Source organism: Spinacia oleracea, chromosome 3 (assembly GCF_020520425.1).
Source record: "Spinacia oleracea cultivar Varoflay chromosome 3, BTI_SOV_V1, whole genome shotgun sequence".
In the NCBI taxonomy this organism is placed as follows: Eukaryota; Viridiplantae; Streptophyta; class Magnoliopsida; order Caryophyllales; family Amaranthaceae; genus Spinacia; species Spinacia oleracea.
In genome coordinates, this window is record NC_079489.1 from 66,409,458 (window position 1) to 66,430,129 (window position 20,672).

The 20,672-nt window shown below is 34.3% G+C and overlaps 2 protein-coding genes and 2 non-coding genes across 4 annotated transcripts; all 4 read left to right on the top strand.

The window, feature by feature from the left end:
- Positions 1 to 6,642: 6,642 nt before the first annotated feature.
- LOC130471178 (small nucleolar RNA R41) lies at positions 6,643 to 6,738 on the top strand. Its single transcript, XR_008931840.1, has one exon. It is a non-coding gene; the product is annotated as a small nucleolar RNA R41 (small nucleolar RNA).
- Positions 6,739 to 6,965: 227 nt separating this feature from the next.
- LOC130471180 (small nucleolar RNA snoR86) lies at positions 6,966 to 7,093 on the top strand. The gene has a single exon (XR_008931842.1). It is a non-coding gene; the product is annotated as a small nucleolar RNA snoR86 (small nucleolar RNA).
- A 3,366-nt stretch (positions 7,094 to 10,459) lies between these two features.
- Positions 10,460 to 15,338, top strand: LOC110780094 (uncharacterized). The gene is made up of 6 exons (XM_056840413.1): positions 10,460 to 10,635; positions 10,716 to 10,746; positions 11,482 to 13,705; positions 13,802 to 14,122; positions 14,197 to 14,296; positions 14,393 to 15,338. The coding sequence occupies exons 3-6, from the start codon at positions 11,493 to 11,495 to the stop codon at positions 15,134 to 15,136; spliced, it is 3,378 nt and encodes a 1,125-aa protein (XP_056696391.1). The 5' UTR covers positions 10,460 to 10,635; positions 10,716 to 10,746; positions 11,482 to 11,492; the 3' UTR covers positions 15,137 to 15,338.
- A 108-nt stretch (positions 15,339 to 15,446) lies between these two features.
- LOC130470373 (uncharacterized) lies at positions 15,447 to 16,768 on the top strand. The gene is made up of 4 exons (XM_056840414.1): positions 15,447 to 15,763; positions 15,857 to 15,980; positions 16,082 to 16,378; positions 16,458 to 16,768. Exons 1-4 carry the CDS (start codon positions 15,462 to 15,464, stop codon positions 16,635 to 16,637), a joined length of 903 nt encoding a protein of 300 aa, XP_056696392.1. The 5' UTR covers positions 15,447 to 15,461; the 3' UTR covers positions 16,638 to 16,768.
- Positions 16,769 to 20,672: the final 3,904 nt, after the last annotated feature.

A 20,672-nucleotide genomic window follows, 5' to 3' on the forward strand; every position in this document is an offset into this window, starting at 1 on the left:
ATTTATGCAACAAAAAGCAAACGTATTAACTTACCATAGGTGGCCTCCAGAGAAGATCAAGCTACCCACTCCTCCTTTAGTTGCATGTTCCTTAGTTTCTCCATTGTTCGTCGCCAAATAGAGATTTTTCTTCTAGTACTATGACTACTACCAAGAGTTTAATTTTTAGGATTTGTACTTTTTCCCACTGCTATTAATCAACTGTTGTAACAATGCACAATTGTTTTTCGATCCAATACCAAAAAAAACAGATTAATTTATTTTTGCAGTTTTTGTGTTGCTTTCGATAACAATGTACTCCGATTTGGTTTATAAAAAGATGATATTTCCAACAGATATTGGTATCAAGATAATTTTTTGAGTTAAATAGGCATCCATAACTGATTTGTAGATAAGGATTAATTGGCAGCCATCAAGATATAGTGGGAAAAAATATCTAGAATCGAAATTCCAATGCCTAGTCAAACAAGATAGCTAGTGAGTTTGAAATTCTGGATTTAGAATCCCATCTTTCTCCAAACACATAATTTGGAATTGATTGCCAGGTTTTGAAATTCTTGAATTGAAATATGGCATTTCAAATGAAATCCACATTCTAAAAAAAAAACTATCCTAGGGGTTTTTTAAAGTGAGGATTTCCCTTATAATCCCCCTCACTTATAATCAGTCTGACCTGTAAAGGTGGCTGAAAATACCTGTGCGAGATACTAGTTTAGTGGGTCCTTCATCTTACCTTCTAAATTAAAATAGGATATACATCGATCCTCCCGAAACTTCTTATTAAAATCTGCAACTTGTCTAGTTCAAGACTTTCCTAAACAAAAAGAAAAATGACCCTTCCAACGGATTTGGAAGTCAGACGTCCCCCTATGTTGAAAATATTCTTATGGTAACTATGTCATAAAAGTATCCCGGTAAGCTAGCTAGGAATCACGGACACGCGTGTCAGAACACTTGTCCCGTGCCGGACACGTATTGGATACGATACTTCTACGCGAAAATATGTATCCGAGACACGAAATTAAGTGTCTGATTTAAAAAAATATCAGGACGCAGGGATACGGACTGAATACACAGTTGACACTTATTGGACACATATTTAAGAATTAGTCAGTATTCAGATGATTATGAAATTTAGCGGACTTTATTTCTTTAGGAATGACAGACCTCTCTCTCAGTGAGCCTGAATAGGAAAATATCCTCTCTTTGGAAACAAAAGGTCTTGCACACATAAGGTATGCAATTAATTTTCACGCATAAGGTATACAATAAATTATTGTACATCAGGATAACTTTTACCCACTTATTTGTTACTTTTATCTAGTATTTTGTAACTTTTAATATGTTTTGGTTAACATTTATATTAAAAAAATTTAATAGATTTTAAAGGGTTAAATGATTAATTTTATACATTATTAGTGATTTTCAAGAAATAATATTTATTAAAATGAAAATATGTTATCACAAAAAATAAATAACTTTTACCTATATAAATGTAACTTTTAATCCGGTGTATATTTATTGTACACCACTTGCAAATAATAATTTGTACTTTGGAAGATGTTGATGAAAATAATATAGCCGAAGACGTTTGACTTGGTTAAATTTGTAACACTATCATTTGGTATATTTAGGGTTCTAGACTTGAATTTGTAAGGAATTTGAGTATGCTTTGATATTGGTTTGTACTCGTATGACAATTTTAATTAATCCTTCTATATAGATTGAATATATTAACTATTGTGTCAATTTGTATAGAATAATTTTATTTACCTATTTGAATGTCGTTACTAGATTTAATTACTTTGCATATTATTTTAGGAAAATTTGTAATTATTAATCCAATTTTTGCCCGATTTTCTTTAATTAAGCCTACTTATGCGATATTTCTAAATAATCCAACCTTTATGACCCAACTACTATTATTAAGCCTAACAAGTTACTAACCTGCTATAGGCGGTATTCACCCTTACATGACATATAACAATTATAATTTTTTTTTTATTTTTTTCCCCTTATTTTCTTTAATTGCTATTTTAAGTTTCGTTCCTCTCTCCTCTGTTATTTTCTGCTTCATCTCTGCACTCCTCTCCATTATTTCTCTTCTACCTCTTCTCCACCATTGTCGATCCCTCATACGGTCATACCTCTCCATTCGAAGTTCATCAAAAATAATCAGCAATTGCAATGGCTGGGGTAAAGCAATTGCCTGTTGGATCTGGATCTTCTTCAAGTTCAAGGTTTTTTTCTTTCTAAATTTTCAACACCACAATAACCAACATCCCACAACATAAAAAGGAACAAAAACGCTAAGGTTCGTAAGTTCACCTTCAATTGTACGATTTTGGAGACGAAATTTGAATGCGCGTGGATGAAGTCACCTATTTCCACAAGAAAATCGCTGATGATGTCATGAACCAGTACAATTGTGGTTGAAGCAGCAGTAATGGAGGAGAGAGGAATTGAAACACGGTACAGAGAAGAAAAGGGTTAAGGGTTTTTTGAAAAAAAATGAAATCCTTGTTTAGGTGGCAAGTGATGATGACGTGTCCAATATTTTAGGAGGGAAACCAACTTTAGGTTGTCAACGTTTTTAACGTTGACTTTGTAGCAGGTAACCGGTCATCTAGGCTTAATAATAGTAGTTGGGTCATAAAGGTTGGATTATTTAGAAATATCGCATAGGTAGGCTTAATTAAAGAAAATCGGGAAAAGGTTGGATTAATAATTACATATTTTCCTTGACTTTGTAGCAGGTAACCGGTCATCCAGGCTTAATAATAGTAGTTGGGTCATAAAGGTTGGATTATTTAGAAATATTGCATAGGTAGGCTTAATTAAAGAAAACCGGGCAAAGGTTAGATTAATAATTACAAAATTTCCATTATTTTATTAGTCATTGTAATTTTATACTTTTTTTGACATATTATATTATTATTATTATTTCCCGTGTCCGAGTGTCCCTTATTTTTAAGATAGAGTTTCCCCTTAGCCGTATCTTGTCCGTGTCCATCTAGCCAATTTTGGTGCAACCTAAAGTGTAAGAGATGTTCTCTCAAGGTCCACATCATCTCAACATCGTTCTGTCATCTATAAAACCAAAACAATGAAACTGTGAATAAACATCCTGATGTGGAAGCTGGATTTTGTTTGGCTTACAAGATTTATACTGGTTGTAAGTTTGTAGCTCTTTGAAGCCAGTGGAAGAGGGATATTTATAATATTTCTGATAAAACTCATTACAGTGAATGTTTTTCCTCAAATTGGAAGAAATTGCTCAACAATTTACGGTCAATAAAATTTTAGTTTACGATTTACTGTGTTTGTTGTTTTTTTGTTTCCTCACTCTTGAAAGTACAAGAAAAGATCTCTTGCTTCGGTTTTTATCATATATACCCCGGAGATTATCCCTCTTCAGTAAAATTCAAGTCAAGTTGAGTCTTCATTGGTTTAATAACAAGTACTTTGCATATAATAGAAGAAATAATAATAATAATAATAATAATAATAATACATCAATTTCCGTGATAACAATTTTAAGCCGTGTTGGCTCGATTTAGGACCGAATCATCTAGTTTTGGATACAGTTCCGTCTAGAGAGGTAGGTCAATTCTCAAGTACATTGAATTATTTCAAGCTCATACAAAGAAACCCAATGGGAGACTTTTGATATAACCATAGGTATTGTAACAAATTAAATTCAGTGAATCAAATTAAGTTGCGAAGTAGCCAGCACAGTTACCACCAACATAAGTTGAACATCTTAACGGGTCACAACAATGCCCCGATTTCTCTCGCAAAATCCCACAAACATGCCCCTCAGGAAAGCAATTTTCGTCTGCAATTTTCCAATACACCATTGTAAGAATAATTAGGATATAACAATCCCTAAATTGACTCCTGCCCCTACTGAACTGCTACCTCGTATAGGTATTTTCAGCCATTTTCTGAGGTCAGACTCATTGGAAATAAGCGGGGTTATAAGGAAAATCCCCACCTACAAAGAGCCCCTAGTGGGGTTTGATCCTTTGAAGTTATGAGGCCAAAAAATTATCACTAGGCCAAGCCTGACCAAAACATGTTATATACGTAGTGTGAATCTATTAGGCAAACGAATTAAGGGCAATGATAATAATATGAATAATGATGATCCCGCAAATTGTCATGACTTACCCTTTTTACATACACCAGACCAACCATCATTACGATTGCAAATAAACCCTTCACAACACACATTTAAAGGATGGCAAGTCCGCCCTTCACATGCCAACACATTCCTGCTGGGCATTACTAAACAATCGAAAGAAATGGTTAAAATTTTACTCATGCTTCATATATTCACAAATTCTTATTTAAAGGCGGTGTACGACAAATTTTGTACATTGGTGTAAACGTGAACTTAAAATGCTTAAAGGTTACCCCGATATATAATGTAAAAGTTATTTATTTTTTAGTTATAAAATTTGTCTTTTTAATAAAAAATTTCTTTTCAAAAATCTCTAATAATGTATAAAGGTAACTATTTAACTCTTTAAACTGTTTATTCACCAACTTATTTTCAAATAAAAAGTTAATCAAAATATGTTAAAAGTTTTAAAAAACTAAACGTTATCCCGATATAGAATAAATTTATTATACACCTTGTGAGTGCAAGATCTTTGGTTGATTTTTAAAATTTAATCCATAATTAAGATAAAATAATACAAATTAAAACTAATATTCCATATTATAATTACCTAATACAAGGATAATCAAGCTTGCAAATATATTGATCTTCTTATTCTTTCCCTCCATTGTCGTTATGTGAGTTAATATATTTGGAAGAACAAATTATAATTTTTAGGGAGAATTTGGAGTCCTATTTATACTTGTTGTCCTCTCTTCCAAATGCCCAATATAGTATACACAATAATTAGTTTTATATTTAGCTAATTAGATGGCATTTAATTCATTATTACAAGTTGTTGCCTGTATTTTACAAATCATAGAAAATATTGAGATAAACAAGGTCATATGCTTCTTCTGTTTCATAAGGATATTTAGAGGTGTTTAGAATGAGGTTCGGATCGGAAAATAGACCGAAATCGGAACGGTTTGGGACCGGATCGGTCCGAAATCCAATCTCCGGTCCTTTAAATTTTGGTTTCAGGTTTTCTGGTCCGGTCCAAAATCAGAATTTTTTGGTCCGGACCGGTTATCTGGTTTATATTTAATAAATATTAATCTTCTTTAGTGCCCTAAAATCATGTGTTTTTTTCTTTTGTTTTCCTACTCTAGTCTTCTATCCCTCTCTACTCCCTTAAACTTGGAGAATTAAAGTTTAAAAAATTTAATAACTATATTTTGTTTGGAAATAATAACCTCGAAAATTGTATTGAGGCATATTCAATAATTTATGTCCAATCCGGTCTAAATCCGGACCAGACCAAAAATTACAGGTCAGATCCTGTCCAGACCGGAATTTTTTCAGTTCAGTTTTCGGTCTACAAAATTTCTTGATTGCGGTTCCAGTCTGGTTTTGGACCGATGTGCAAATGATATTTGAGTTTCTTTTTTTACGTTTGCCAATGCGTATTTTATATCATTTTATATTTAATTACACAATATAACAATTATCCGTAGAAAATTTTGATATTCTTAAAGGTTTCATTGAGATAAATCAAATAAAATAATTCACAATTATGTTTTTTTCTTATATATTAGAAAGATTTTATAAGAATATCTTTAACTGTAAATAGTATCAAAAACTTGAAGAGAAACATTATCATGGAACATAGGAGTACAAAGTATCAATTTTTGCGATTATTATCACGCACCCAAAAGGCAACACCGACTATTGACCGGTAATAAAAAAAAATTACAACATGGCCATCATAAGTTTGACCATATAATTTGCACCAAAAAAAATAAGTTTGACCATATAAGAGCGAAACCACTAGCATACCCTTCAGACAATCCAAGCTCTGCACATCAAAAATTTACCCCTTCGTCCCAAAAGTATAGTCTTGTTTTCTATTTCGAACGTCCTAAATTTATAGCCCTATTTTCTTATTTGGACATTACTTTTCCCACTATTCAATACACTTTATTCCACTTTTCCATACACTATATTCCACTTTTTACATTTTCTCATACACTATATTCCACTTTTTACACTTTCCCATACACTATATTTCACTTTCCCATTTTCCCATACACTTTCCCACTTTCCCATACACTATATTCCTCTTTTCTTAAAACCCGTATTTTTTGTCAAACAAGATTATAATTCTGGGACGGAGGGTGTAACACCCCGTATTTTTAAGCCTGTTTTATTATTCTGTAATTACGATTATTAACGTAATTACGTCCTAAATTTTTCCGAGCTATTTTAATTATCCTACTTATGTCTATCTATTTATTGTTACTTAATCTCTATTACATAAGGGAAGAGGGGAGGGGCAATAACGTAATCCCACTTTTGGTGTCCCCAATCAAAAAGACTAATATGTCCTCTACCTTTTTACTCTCTAACCCTAATCACATTCACCGTAATCCTATATAAACCCCATTTCACAACAGTCAATTTCATAGTTATCTTCTTGTTTCGTCTTTCTCTTTCATTTTATTGCATTTTCTGTTATTTTAATTTGAAAGAAATTAGAGAAATTGCAATGATGATTCAAAACTACCTATTTTCTGGGAAACTTCATTGTTTCTTTGATCAATATTTACCAATGGATCCTTCCGAGCTTTTCTCTCTCAAAATTTTTCTATTTTTTAAAACCTTTTTTTTATGAAATTACAGTGATTTCTTAATTTTCATATTTTGGTACTGATTTTTGATGATATGATTATGAAAATGGAGCGGTTGAAGTGATGAAATTAGAGTCAGAATGTAAAATATGTCGACAATAATTACATACTACAATTATCTGATCCAATAGCTCCTTTTCCAATTTTTTCTAAAGACTAGCCAATTTGCAGAGCAAGGTCACTAATTTTAGAGTAATGCAATCTTGCATTGAAGGTTGGCAATAAAAATATTGCATGATTCTTCGTGCCTTTTGAATTCTGTTTGTGTCGATTATGGCCTCGAACAAGTCACTACATTTTCGGTTTCTTTACACTAAATAAATTTGCAATTTCATTTTTATGGTTATTATGCATTAATATCTAATTCTATAAGTTAAGAGATAAGGTTATTTTCGTAAATTCACTTTTGGTGTCCCTCTTGGAAAAAACTACCCTCTACACTTTCACAAATCTTTCTCATGTATTAAGTTAATTATTGATTAAGAATATAAATTTTAGTCGTGTCATCTTCAACCTATAATTACGGAAAGAAATAAGGGACTCGATTTCGTCTATAATATGACACGACTAACAGTTAAAACTTAAAAGCAAGTCTATATAAAAGGTAAATCAAATAATATTATTGAAAGAGATTAATCCCTTGAATTATCTTAATCCAATAATACACTTATATATTTACATAATCAATAACGTGAGAGAATAATATCCCTTGCTACAATCACGTGAGATATTATTACTCTTGCTATTAATGCATGATTTGCTAAATCATTGCCTAAATGTTAATATTACAAGATAATAATGAGATATATTTACAGAATATATTCATATATTCTAACAATTATAGCCTAGGATAATTAGCTCAATAAACTTCTCCCATAATTATATCCTATGATTGATTTGTAACAGTTACTCCCTCCATTTCATTTTGTTCATTACGTTTGTCTTTTTACACATTTATTAACGACTAATTAATATGCATTAGGATTCCTTTATTTTTTCAGATATACAAGGAAAATTACATTCATTTACTATAACGTTTTACATTAGTCTGTTTATAAGTCATAAAACTTTATAGTGTACTTTTTTATTTTTTAGCTAAAAATGTACTCTTACTTTGAGATCGATGATCTCTAAATTTTTTAGATGAATTTTGTGAATAATTTTTTTTCTTGCCTATTCTTTGTGATGATTAATTGTAATAACACAATATTAATTTTATATGTATATTCCCGCACGCAACGCGTGCATATAAGACTAGTATCAATTATTTAAGCCCAATTTATTTTTCATACGATGAGTTTGCTCTTTCAAGCCAACTTTATTGCCCAAAATCTGATTTCTATTTCATCTTTATTTCTATTCTAAGTTCATAAATTACTATTTTGCCATTATATCAATTGAAAAACCAAAGACCCGTTTTTCTTCTTGTTCCTTCTCCATACGTGTAAATGGAGAGCTTTGCCACCAAGCCTTTGACTTTCCTTTGTCTCCAAATTCTGTCCAAATGCATAGAAAAGCCAATTCATCTTTCTTCATTCTTGTGTGGCACAATTTCGGATAGCCAAATGTCTAAACCATTTCTCAATTTCATGACTCACCATCTCAAGAAATCTTTATAAATGGCTTCCTAATGTTCAGTAAATTGCAATACCAAAAACCCAATTCAGAAATGAGTAAGAGAAAATGGGTACTCCATTGATGAATCTTGAAGCTTTTTCCTGCATTTTCTCTCTCCTCCATTCGACCACCGCGGAGCCACCCATTGGCCACCGCCGAGCCACCACCTTCTTCCGGCGGATCAACCACCCTTTTTCAGACCCTCAACCCGGCGTCATCTTGTTTTTCCGTCGCCGGAGTCGCCCACTGTGGCCCAGTTGCTGCGGGTATTGTTGTTGTTGCGTGGCTTTACTACTGCTGCTTATATCTCTTATCAAATACTCCCAAAAGTAAAGAAAAGGGAATGGGTTTATTTGTGTGGGTCTTGAATTCCAATTTTAAAAAAAAGGGGGGCAAAAATAATTATGGGCTTAGAGGACCGTGAAAACAAAGAAAATAAAGAGTAATAAGTATTATTGGATAAAAGTAAGTATTCCTACTTTAATTGAGGTTTATCTATATATTTAAATTATGATGGGTAATTTATTTCTAACTAAGGTTTATGTTGCATGAAAATGAGCTTGGAGGATTGGGAAATTACGATAGTGCTTGATTACATGGAAGGTAATATTTAAGGAATAAGGACAAGTGATTAAGGTAATTATTATGTCCAGCAATTATATTTATGCCCGTATAATATTTTAAGGTGTAATTATTATGTCCAGCAATTATATTTATGTCCGTATAATATTTTAAGGTGTAATTATTATGTCTAGCATTTTATCTTATATGCCCGTATATGTTATTATGTAACTATTATGTCCAGTATTTAAGCTTTATATGCCCGTATGTGTGTTATGTGTGATTATATGATTATTATGTGATTTATGTGCTAATGGCATGATGTATGATTTAAAGTTTATGAGTACGATTATGATAATATATTACTATCTTATGATGTTAATTGTTCGGGAATAATTATGATTTTTATAAAGTTATTTTAAAGAAATACGATGTTGCTTTTGTCGGCCTGGAAAAGTGAACTGAACTAGTAAATGGGCAAGTTACAGGTAGAGGCCATGTTAAAGTTAAAGTTAAAGTTTGGGAAACAGTTCCCCTCTGAAATGATGTAAGAAAAGTCCCGCCAAAACCTGTACTTGCCAATGAACTGTAAAGGAAATGATTCCTTGTCGACACAGTTTTCAAGATAACGAGATTAAGTTAGTTATTTCCGAACAATAAATGTTAATGATTGATATGTGCCAAATGATTTTCAAAATAAAACCGTTTTGACGGGCTGGAGTAATATTACTGAGTTTTCCACTCATTTTTGTATTTTCTGTGTTTTTCCTGTTTTCTATTTTTACGATGATGTATAGGTTCGATTAAGGAGCTCAAGTTGCTCAAATGAGAGTTATTACTGGAGTTGGTTATTTATTATGGAGATATCGAGATGAGAAATTATGTATTATGGAAATCCTGTTACTGAGGTTGTTAAGATATCCTGTTATATTTATTTTTGGAAAAGTTGTATGTTATTAAGGATTATTTTATTTCACTACAAGAAAGCGCTTGATTACCAACTGATTTTACCGACCGCCGTGAAAGTAGTCAGTAAAAATAAATTTACCAACCGAAATAGAAACGGTCGCTAAATTTACCGACCGAATGTAGAGCGGTTGGTAAATTTAAAATTTACCAACCGCTTTCATAACGGTCGTAAATTTATCGACTGCATAAACTTTCATTCCGACTATTTAGCAGTCGGTAAATTCCGACTATTTTCAAAATAAATTTAAAATTTTACCAACCGCCTATATAATATACCCGACCAAAAAAGCGGTCGCTAAAATTAAAAAAAAAAATAAAAAAATAAATAAATAATCAATGACCAAAAACGGTCACTAAATTAAAAAAAGAAAAAAAAAATCTGTATGGCCTTCCTCCTCCTTCGACCAATTTAGAGCCTTCCCTCCTTCGACCAAAAAAAACTTGAAGAGCCTTCCCTCCTTCGACCCCCCTCCCCCGCCGGTGAACCACCCCCCTCCCCCGACGGCGCCACCCTAACCCCCCGACTCGGCCAGAGTGCACGACCCACCCAGCCCAGCCGCGCACGGTTCCCCCAGCCAGCAGCCCAGCCCACGCCCAACCCCCCCCCGAGCCGCGCACGGCGCCCCCAGCCAGCAGCCCAGGCGGACCACCCACCGGACCGGACTACTCAATCGTCGATGTTTTCCACTCCAGGTAACCTTTATTCTTAGTTTTTTCATAATATAATGCTTTAATTTTTCAAACCCTAACTTTGTTGTTTATATCAATTGTAGATCTTGTATGTGAACTCTTCGATCTTTGAAGGTAATCTTTTTTTTCTCTTCTAATTTTTTGACCCATAACTATGGAATGACTTGTTAGATAATTAATGGGTATTTTTTTCAATGAATTTATGGAATGACTTGTTAGAAAATTATGGAAAATTATGGAAATTTTATGAAATTTTCAAGGAATGCCGTACTTAATTTGATGTAGGTGTAAGATTTTATGAAATTTAATTTTATGCCAAAATTTCAAGGAATTTAATTTTGATGTAGGTGTAGGTGTAAGAATTTTGATGTAGGTGTAGGTGTAAGATTTTATGAAATTTAATTTTATGCCAAAGTTTCAAGGAATGTCATATGAGAAACAACGAATAATTTAGAGAATGAATTTGAGTAGTAAGTAAGTGTATTGAATAAATTTGTGCATGTTTAGGTGTTTATTGTAAATGCATTTTATTATTTATATTTGATTTTTATCCTTATTGGCTTGTGTTTAAGTAATTATTGATCTTTATATAAATTATAAGTAAATTATTGAACTTTATATAATTTATAAGTGCGTTTGAATAAATTATTGATCTTTATATCATTAATAAATTATTTAACTTTATATCATTAATAAGTATTGATTTTTATATAATTAATAAAATCAATTATTTGATTGTTTATTTAGAAAACTTCGAGCGGTAGTTAGACTATATAGTAGGTTTAGTAACATGATTAGTGTGAGATGTGTAGAGATTGGTTAGTAACATGTTTTTTGTGAGATATGTAGAATTTGGTATCATGAAAAGAAGAGAGCGTAGTTGGATGTATGATAGACTCGACGGGCGCAATCTTAAGCCCGACTTTCTCAAGGGGGTTGGAGAGTTCATTGAGTTTTGCAAAGAGCATCCAACATGCAATGATGGTGACAAAATAAGATGCCCATGCCCCTTGTGTGATAACAGGCGTTTTCATGATACTGAAACAGTTAGAGTACATTTGTACAAGAAGGGGTTTGTTCGTAATTACTATCAATGGATATGTCAAGGGGAAAGCTTAGTAGAGTCCTCGCGTGTTCAGCCAAATCAATATCGGGATATGGTTATTGATGCTCTTGGAAATAATCAAGAGCATTTGGTGAATGAAGAGGGTAATTCAGTTGAAGAAGAACCAAATGATGAAGCTAAGAAGTTTATAGACCTTCTAAAGGCAGCTGGAGATCCATTATATGAAGGGAGCAAACTCTCTGTGTTGGAGATGGCATCAAGAATTGCAAGTTTGAAATGTGAATTCAACTTACAACACAGGTGTGTGGATGGGTTTGCATCTTTGATGAATGATGCGATTCCAAATAACAACCAAATGGGTAGAACTTTCAATAGCACAAAGAAGGTTCTTGAGGGCTTGGAACTTCCTCATGAGAGGATCCACACATGCCCTAAAGGTTGTTTGCTCTTCTGGAAAGGCGATGCACAGTTAGATAAATGTAGAGTATGCGGAAGTGATCGGTATAAGAAGACTGCAAAGGGTAAGCTTATTCCAGCAAAAGTTCTAATCTATTTTCCAATCACACCGAGGTTGCAAAGGTTGTATGCTACCAAGAACATTTCGGAGGATATGACTTGGCATGCCAAGAATCCCCGAGTTCAAAACACCTTCGCACATCCTAGTGATAGTCAAGCGTGGAAGCACTTGGATACAACCTTTCCTAATTTCGCATCAGAGCCACGAAATGTCAGGCTTGGTTTGTGCACAGATGGATTTGCCCCCCATGGTAAATTTGGATCCCAATATTCATGTTGGCCGGTTATTCTTACACCATACAACTTGCCTCCATCGATGTGTATGAAAAGACCATTCATGTTCCTTTCTTTGCTCGTTCCCGGTCCTAAAAATCCTAAAGGAAACTTGGATGTGTACATGCAACCACTCATTGAAGAGTTGAAACAGTTATGGGAGGTTGGGGCTATGACTTATGACATCTCAAGCAAGCAGAATTTCAACCTCCGCGCAGCCCTTTTGTGGACTATTAGTGATTTTCCTGCATATGGAATGCTATCTGGATGGTCCACGGCCGGAAAGAAGGCTTGCCCTTATTGTATGGATAAAAGCAAGGCATTTTGGCTTGAACATGGAGGTAAAGTTTCATGGTTTGATTGTCATCGACAATTCCTTCCACATGATCACCCTTTTCGAAAGAATAAAACAGCTTTCTGCAAAAACAAAGTTGAAAATGGCATGGGTCCGCATATAATGTGTGGAGAAGAATTGTGGCAATGCGTGAAGGACTTGCCTAAAGCAACTGATGGTCCTGAAGCTCTTAAGAAGTTGAAGAGTGCCAAAATGGGTTGGTTCAAACAAAGTATTCTATGGGAACTCCCATATTGGAAGGATTTGCTTCTTCGTCACAACTTGGATGTCATGCACATTGAAAAGAACTTTTTTGACCAACTCATAAACACTGTGATGGATGTGAAAGGTAGCACCTCGGACACCACTAGTGCAAGGAAAGATATGGCTAAGTATTGTAAACGTCGGCAGTTAGAGCTTGGAAATGGAAATCAAACCATGCCAAAAGCACCCTTTGCACTTGACAAGGCTCAAAAGAAGGTGTTATGTGAATGGGTTCGAGACTTGAAATTCCCGGATGCTTATGCTTCAAACTTGAGCAGGTGTGTTAATCTTCAATCATGCAAGCTGTATGGAATGAAGAGCCACGATTGTCATGTCTTCATGGAGAGGTTACTTCCGGTTGCTTTGAAGGAGTTGCTTCCCTTGCATGTTTGGAAGGCAATTACAGAGATTAGTCAATTCTTCCGAGACTTATGCGCCCCCACTATCAAAGCGAGTGACATAGATCGCTTGGATAAGAATATAGCTGAGATCTTGTGCAAGCTAGAGAAGATTTTTCCACCTGCATTTTTCAACTCAATGGAACACTTGCCAGTTCATCTTCCACATGAGGCAAAGGTTGGTGGTCCCGTCCAGTACAGGTGGATGTACCCATTTGAAAGGTAATCAAAATAATACAAATTAGCGTAAATAAATTATTACTTTAAATATCTTATATGTTTACTAGTAACTATTAATCAAACTTACATAATTTATAGGTTTCTTAACCATTTGAAGCGTAAGGTTGGAAATAAGGCACGTGTAGAAGGCTCCATATGCAATGCTTACCTAATGGAGGAGATTACGAACTTTTGTTCCCACTATTTTCAACCTGAGGTTGACACCAAAGCAAGGGATCTAGGAAGAAATGTCCATTCGGTTGTTGAGAACCAACATGACGTTAATATCCCCGAGATGTTCAGGGTGGATTGTGGTCGTGCACCTACTAATGGCCGTTTGCGCTTCTTGCAAGACATGGAGTATGATCGAGCACATCTTTATGTGCTTGCAAACAGTGGCATCTTAGGTGAATATGAAAGGTAAAAAACTATAATTTAATTATTGTAAACTCTTCTAACGACGTATTTAACCTTTATTTCCTTAATTACCATAGGAAATTTGAGGAGCACATTATCCAAACTCAACCTCACATAGTAATGGAGGATATTTGGAGTAAATGCGAAGCCCAGTTCCCTGAATGGTTTAAATCACATGTGAGATTAATTGTATTTTGCTTTCATTCATAAACAATATTACTTACACTAGTCATTGAAAGGAAAATAAAATTACTAACTAATTCTACGAATTAGGTTCTCCGGTCTTTGAGTCCTAATGATGTGACACGGGCGCTTGCGATGGGCCCCTCTAGACAAGTAAGGACATGGAGCCGGTTCTATGCGAATGGATATAATTTTCAAACTCATGACTACGGCAAACACAAGTCAACTATGAATTATGGAGTGTGTGTACAAAGTCCTGATGAAGTTGACTACTTTGGCATTTTGGAGGAGGTGGTTGAACTTTCTTATTGTGGTAAGCTTCAAGAGTACAAGACAATCTTGTTTAAGTGCAGCTGGATGGATTCCGTGAAGGGTATGAACATTCATGAACAATACAAACTTGTTGAGGTCAATCATTCTAAGAGATACCCAAAGTATGACCCGTTTGTATTGTCTTACCAAGTTAGTCAAGTATACTTTGCACACTACCCCAGTTTGAAGAGGGATAAAGCCCAATGGTGGGCTGTGTTTAAAACTAAGGCAAGGTCTGTGATTGATGCTCCGGTTGACTTAGACTTTCTACAAGAAGATGCAAATGAGGTTTCTTCAGCTCTTTGTGCTCCAGATGAGATCCCAGATTATGAAGATCAAGATGATGATGATGATGACGATATTAATGATGTTGATGCTGATAGTATGAGTGATGAGGATGAGGATGATGAAGATGAGGATGAGGATGATGAGGATGAGGATGATGGTGATGATGACATTGATGATGATGATGACGATGGTGATGATGATGATGCTGATGATTCTGATGGATACGACGATTAACTTGATATTGCTGATTTTGGTCCTTTTTGGTTGTTTAATTTTAGGTTCAAGAAATATTATGTAGTTGTTTGGTAAACTTATGATTGGAATTTGACATGTGTTGTCTTTTATGATTGAACTTTGAATTATGTTGTTGTTTATTGAACTTATCATTGAACTTTTTATTTTGGTTGTATAAATTTATGTTTGTTAGAAAATCTGAAGTTGTTAATGCTAATGCTTGGTTTGTGTTCCATTAAATAAACAGATGTCCAATCGATGAATTGTCTTTTATGATTGAAATTTGAGTTATTTAAACTTGGTTTGTGTTCTACTAAATAAACAGATGTCAAATCGAGGAGAACATTCAGCCATCCGCAGTCGTTTAGGTGCACGTGGAGGTGGTCGTGAAGGTGGTTGTGAAGGTGGTCGTGGAGGTGGCCATGGAGCTGGTCGTGGAGGTGGCCATGGAGCTGACCATGGAGCTGGCCGTGGAGGTACTACACGGGTGACCCAACCCTCACTGGATACCTACTTTGATGATGACGAAACTCAAGGTGAATACTCTGAAGAGGTGGTACCTGATTCACAAGTAAATGAAGAAGCTGAGGATTCTGGAGTCGTTTGGATGGCACCGGGTGAACTTTGGTAAGATTTAGAGTTACATTTTAATTATTTTATCTCATGTATGAATGTTGTAAACTAACGTTACTTGTGTTATTTCCTATTCCACTATGTAAGGTTTGATCACAGTTCCATTTCGCGGGATATTACTAACGTCATCCAGAAATATTTCAAGAGTCCTTGGACGTGTTATACCAAAGTTGACAAGGATACAAAAGATCATTGGTTCACTCTGTTCAAGGTTTACACAATTTTATATCATGTAATGTATCACTTTTTATTTTTCAACTTGCTATAATTGTAACATAACAAAATATCCTTCTTTTCTTTTCTTTTGTGTAGAGGACCTATAAATGGTTGCCTGAGTTTGATCACCTTGCTGTGCGTGATTACCATGCAAATGCATATAAACGGGTTAAGTACATCCACTACCAAATAACAAGAAAGAGTAATGGAAGGAAGCCAGATTGGATGTCTGAGAAAGTGCATGCAGATATGATGAAGCACGTGGATGATGATGAATTCAAGAAAAGATCTGAGCAGGCTAAGAAAAATAGAAGAGGGGGTTCATTAACCAACAATGTTGAACCATCACATTTCCAAGGTTCCATTTCCACAACTGAGGCTGCAAAGAAAATGGTAAGTTTAATAATGTAACTAAATTTCATTTAACGTTGTTACTAATTTGATTATTCACAAAAATTACTTGTATTATTAGGCAAAGGAAAGTGGAGGTGTGATGCCTACAGCTGGTGACTTATATTTGAAGACACACACGAAGGAAGTACCGGGTAAAGGGAAAGTCCCTTGTAGTAGCAAAGCAAAGCAAATCAAGGTAACTTACTATTATTCAAACAAAGCTTATGAAACACGTTTTAAGTTTAAAATCAACCCTTAGTTCGTTTATTTGAAAAATGGGAGCGAAAATGCCTTATTTGGTCAATATAGGTCCTATATCGACAAAATATGACCTATGAAACATGTTTTAAGTTTAAAATCTGCCCCTAGGTGATTTAGTTGAAAAATGGGACCGAAAATGCCTTATTTAGCCTATATATGACCTATAACGACCAAATAGGCCTTAGATGTGAGTAAATACCCTTGAATGTGACTTAGCAAGCTCAAACAAAGCTTATGAAACACTTTTTAAGTTTAAAATCAGCCCGTAGGTGATTAAGTTGAAAAATGGGACCGAAAACGCCTTATTTAGCCTATATGTAACCTATATCGACCAAATATGACCTAAATGTGCTTAAATTGCTTAGAATCGGTTTTAGAAACCTTGAATATGACACATAAAACATGTAAATGGTTTGAAATGACAAGTTTGGTTCCTTAGCTCAAAGTTAGGCGAGAAAATGACATTTTAGGCAATATATGACCTATAACGACCAAATAGGCCTTAGATGTGAGTAACTACGTTTGAATGTGACTTAGCAAGTGAAAACAAAGCTTATGAAACATGTTTTAAGTTTAAAATCAGCCCGTAGGTGATTAAGTTGAAAAATGGGACCGAAAACGCCTTATTTAGCCTATATGTAACCTATATCGACCAAATATGACCTAAATGTGCTTAAATTGCTTAGAATCGGTTTTAGAAACCTTGAATATGACACATAAAACATGTAAATGGTTTGAAATGACAAGTTTGGTTCCTTAGCTCAAAGTTGGGCGAGAAAATGACATTTTAGGCAATATATGACCTATAACGACCATATAGGCCTTAGATGTGAGTAAATACCTTTGAATGTGACTTAGCAAGTTCAAACTAACCTTATGAAACATGTTTTAAGTTTAAAATCAGCCCGTAGGTGATTAAGTTGAAAAATGGGACCGAAAACGCCTTATTTAGCCTATAAGTGACCTATATCGACCAAATATGACTTAAATGTGCTTAAATTGCTAAGAATCAGTTTTAGAAACCTTTAATATGCCACATAAAACATGTAAATGGTTTGAAATGACAAGTTTGGTTCCTTAGCTCAAAGTTAGGCGAGAAAATGACATTTTAGGCAATATATGACCTATAACGACCATATAGGCCTTAGATGTGAGTAAATACCTTTGAATGTGACTTATCAAGTTCAAACAAAGCTTATGAAACATGTTTTAAGTTTAAAATCTGCCCCTAGGTGATTTAGTTGAAAAATGGGACCGAAAACGCCTTATTTAGCCTATAAGTGACCTATATCGACCAAATATGACCTAAATGTGCTTAAATTGCTTAGAATCGGTTTTAGAAACCTTGAATATGACACATAAAACATGTAAATGGTTTGAAATGACAAGTTTGGTTCCTTAGCTCAAAGTTAGGCGAGAAAATGACATTTTAGGCAATATATGACCTATAACGACCATATAGGCCTTAGATGTGAGTAAATACCTTTGAATGTGACTTATCAAGTTCAAACAAAGCTTATGAAACATGTTTTAAGTTTAAAATCTGCCCCTAGGTGATTTAGTTGAAAAATGGGACCGAAAATGCCTTATTTAGCCTATATATGACCTATATCGACCAAATATGACTTAAATGTGCTTAAATTGCTAAGAATCAGTTTTAGAAACCTTTAATATGCCACATAAAACATGTAAATGGTTTGAAATGACAAGTTTGGTTCCTTAGCTCAAAGTTAGGCGAGAAAATGACATTTTAGGCAATATATGACCTATAACGACCATATAGGCCTTAGATGTGAGTAAATACCTTTGAATGTGACTTATCAAGTTCAAACAAAGCTTATGAAACATGTTTTAAGTTTAAAATCTGCCCCTAGGTGATTTAGTTGAAAAATGGGACCGAAAATGCCTTATTTAGCCTATATATGACCTATATCGACCAAATATGACTTAAATGTGCTTAAATTGCTAAGAATCAGTTTTAGAAACCTTTAATATGCCACATAAAACATGTAAATGGTTTGAAATGACAAGTTTGGTTCCTTAGTTCAAAGTTGGGCGAGAAAATGACATTTTAGGCAATATATGACCTATAACGACCATATAGGCCTTAGATGTGAGTAAATACCTTTGAATGTGACTTATCAAGTTCAAACAAAGCTTATGAAACATGTTTTAAGTTTAAAATCTGCCCCTAGGTGATTTAGTTGAAAAATGGGACCGAAAATGCCTTATTTAGCCTATATATGACCTATATCGACCAAATATGACTTAAATGTGCTTAAATTGCTAAGAATCAGTTTTAGAAACCTTTAATATGCCACATAAAACATGTAAATGGTTTGAAATGACAAGTTTGGTTCCTTAGCTCAAAGTTAGGCGAGAAAATGACATTTTAGGCAATATATGACCTATAACGACCATATAGGCCTTAGATGTGAGTAAATACCTTTGAATGTGACTTAGCAAGTTCAAACTAACCTTATGAAACATGTTTTAAGTTTAAAATCAGCCCGTAGGTGATTAAGTTGAAAAATGGGACCGAAAACGCCTTATTTAGCCTATATGTAACCTATATCGACCAAATATGACCTAAATGTGCTTAAATTGCTTAGAATCGGTTTTAGAAACCTTGAATATGACACATAAAACATGTAAATGGTTTGAAATGACAAGTTTGGTTCCTTAGCTCAAAGTTGGGCGAGAAAATGACATTTTAGGCAATATATGACCTATAACGACCATATAGGCCTTAGATGTGAGTAAATACCTTTGAATGTGACTTAGCAAGTTCAAACTAACCTTATGAAACATGTTTTAAGTTTAAAATCAGCCCGTAGGTGATTAAGTTGAAAAATGGGACCGAAAACGCCTTATTTAGCCTATAAGTGACCTATATCGACCAAATATGACCTAAATGTGCTTAAATTGCTTAGAATCGGTTTTAGAAACCTTGAATATGACACATAAAACATGTAAATGGTTTGAAATGACAAGTTTGGTTCCTTAGCTCAAAGTTAGGCGAGAAAATGACATTTTAGGCAATATATGACCTATAACGACCATATAGGCCTTAGATGTGAGTAACTACGTTTGAATGTGACTTAGCAAGTTCAAACTAACCTTATGAAACATGTTTCAAGTTTAAAATCAGCCCGTAGGTGATTAAGTTGAAAAATGGGACCGAAAACGCCTTATTTAGCCTATAAGTGACCTATATCGACCAAATATGACCTAAATGTGCTTAAATTGCTTAGAATCGGTTTTAGAAACCTTGAATATGACACATAAAACATGTAAATGGTTTGAAATGACAAGTTTGGTTCCTTAGCTCAAAGTTAGGCGAGAAAATGACATTTTAGGCAATATATGACCTATAACGACCAAATAGGCCTTAGATGTGAGTAACTACGTTTGAATGTGACTTAGCAAGTGAAAACAAAGCTTATGAAACATGTTTTAAGTTTAAAATCAGCCCTTAGTTCTTTTTTTTGAAAAATGGGAGCGAAAATGCCTTATTTAGCCTATATATGTTTTAAGTTTAAATGTGCTCAATTTAATATATTTGTTATGCATGGGTGATAATCATTTTAATTATTGTAGGAAAACTACGGAAAGAATGTGACTTAGCAAGTTCAAACAAAGCTTATGAAACACGTTTTAAGTTTAAATGTGCTCCATTTAATATATTTTTTTATGCATGGGTGATAATCATTTTAATTCTTGTAGGAAAACTATGAAAAAAATGTTGCTGAATGTGTTGAAAAAGGCATTGCTAAAGATCCCAACCAAATCTACTTTGAGACAGTAGGTGGGAGAAAGAAGGGAAAGGTCCCCGGGCTGGGTAGTGGAGCCTCTCTATACTTTGCACCATCTAGAAGGGGTGGTAGTTCTTCTAGCTCATACACCCCATCTATTTATTCTCAAATGTCATCTCGATTGGAAGAGACTCAACAACAGTTGACCCAAAAATCCATTGAGCTTGAAACAACAAAAAATCAGATGTTAAAGGCTATGGAGGACGATCTACTTTTGA

What these genes read in the sequence shown, in the direction of transcription:
- LOC110780094 (XM_056840413.1), top strand. Translation starts at nt 11,493, where the DNA reads ATGAAAAGAAGAGAGCGTAGTTGGATGTATGATAGACTCGACGGGCGC. An exon ending in ATCTTAGGTGAATATGAAAG is followed by an intron (nt 14,123 to 14,196) that starts GTAAAAAACTAT and finishes TAATTACCATAG; the next exon opens with GAAATTTGAGGAGCACATTA. An exon ending in CTGAATGGTTTAAATCACAT is followed by an intron (nt 14,297 to 14,392) that starts GTGAGATTAATT and finishes TCTACGAATTAG; the next exon opens with GTTCTCCGGTCTTTGAGTCC.
- LOC130470373 (XM_056840414.1), top strand. Translation starts at nt 15,462, where the DNA reads ATGTCAAATCGAGGAGAACATTCAGCCATCCGCAGTCGTTTAGGTGCA. An exon ending in ATGGCACCGGGTGAACTTTG is followed by an intron (nt 15,764 to 15,856) that starts GTAAGATTTAGA and finishes CCACTATGTAAG; the next exon opens with GTTTGATCACAGTTCCATTT. An exon ending in CTGAGGCTGCAAAGAAAATG is followed by an intron (nt 16,379 to 16,457) that starts GTAAGTTTAATA and finishes TTGTATTATTAG; the next exon opens with GCAAAGGAAAGTGGAGGTGT.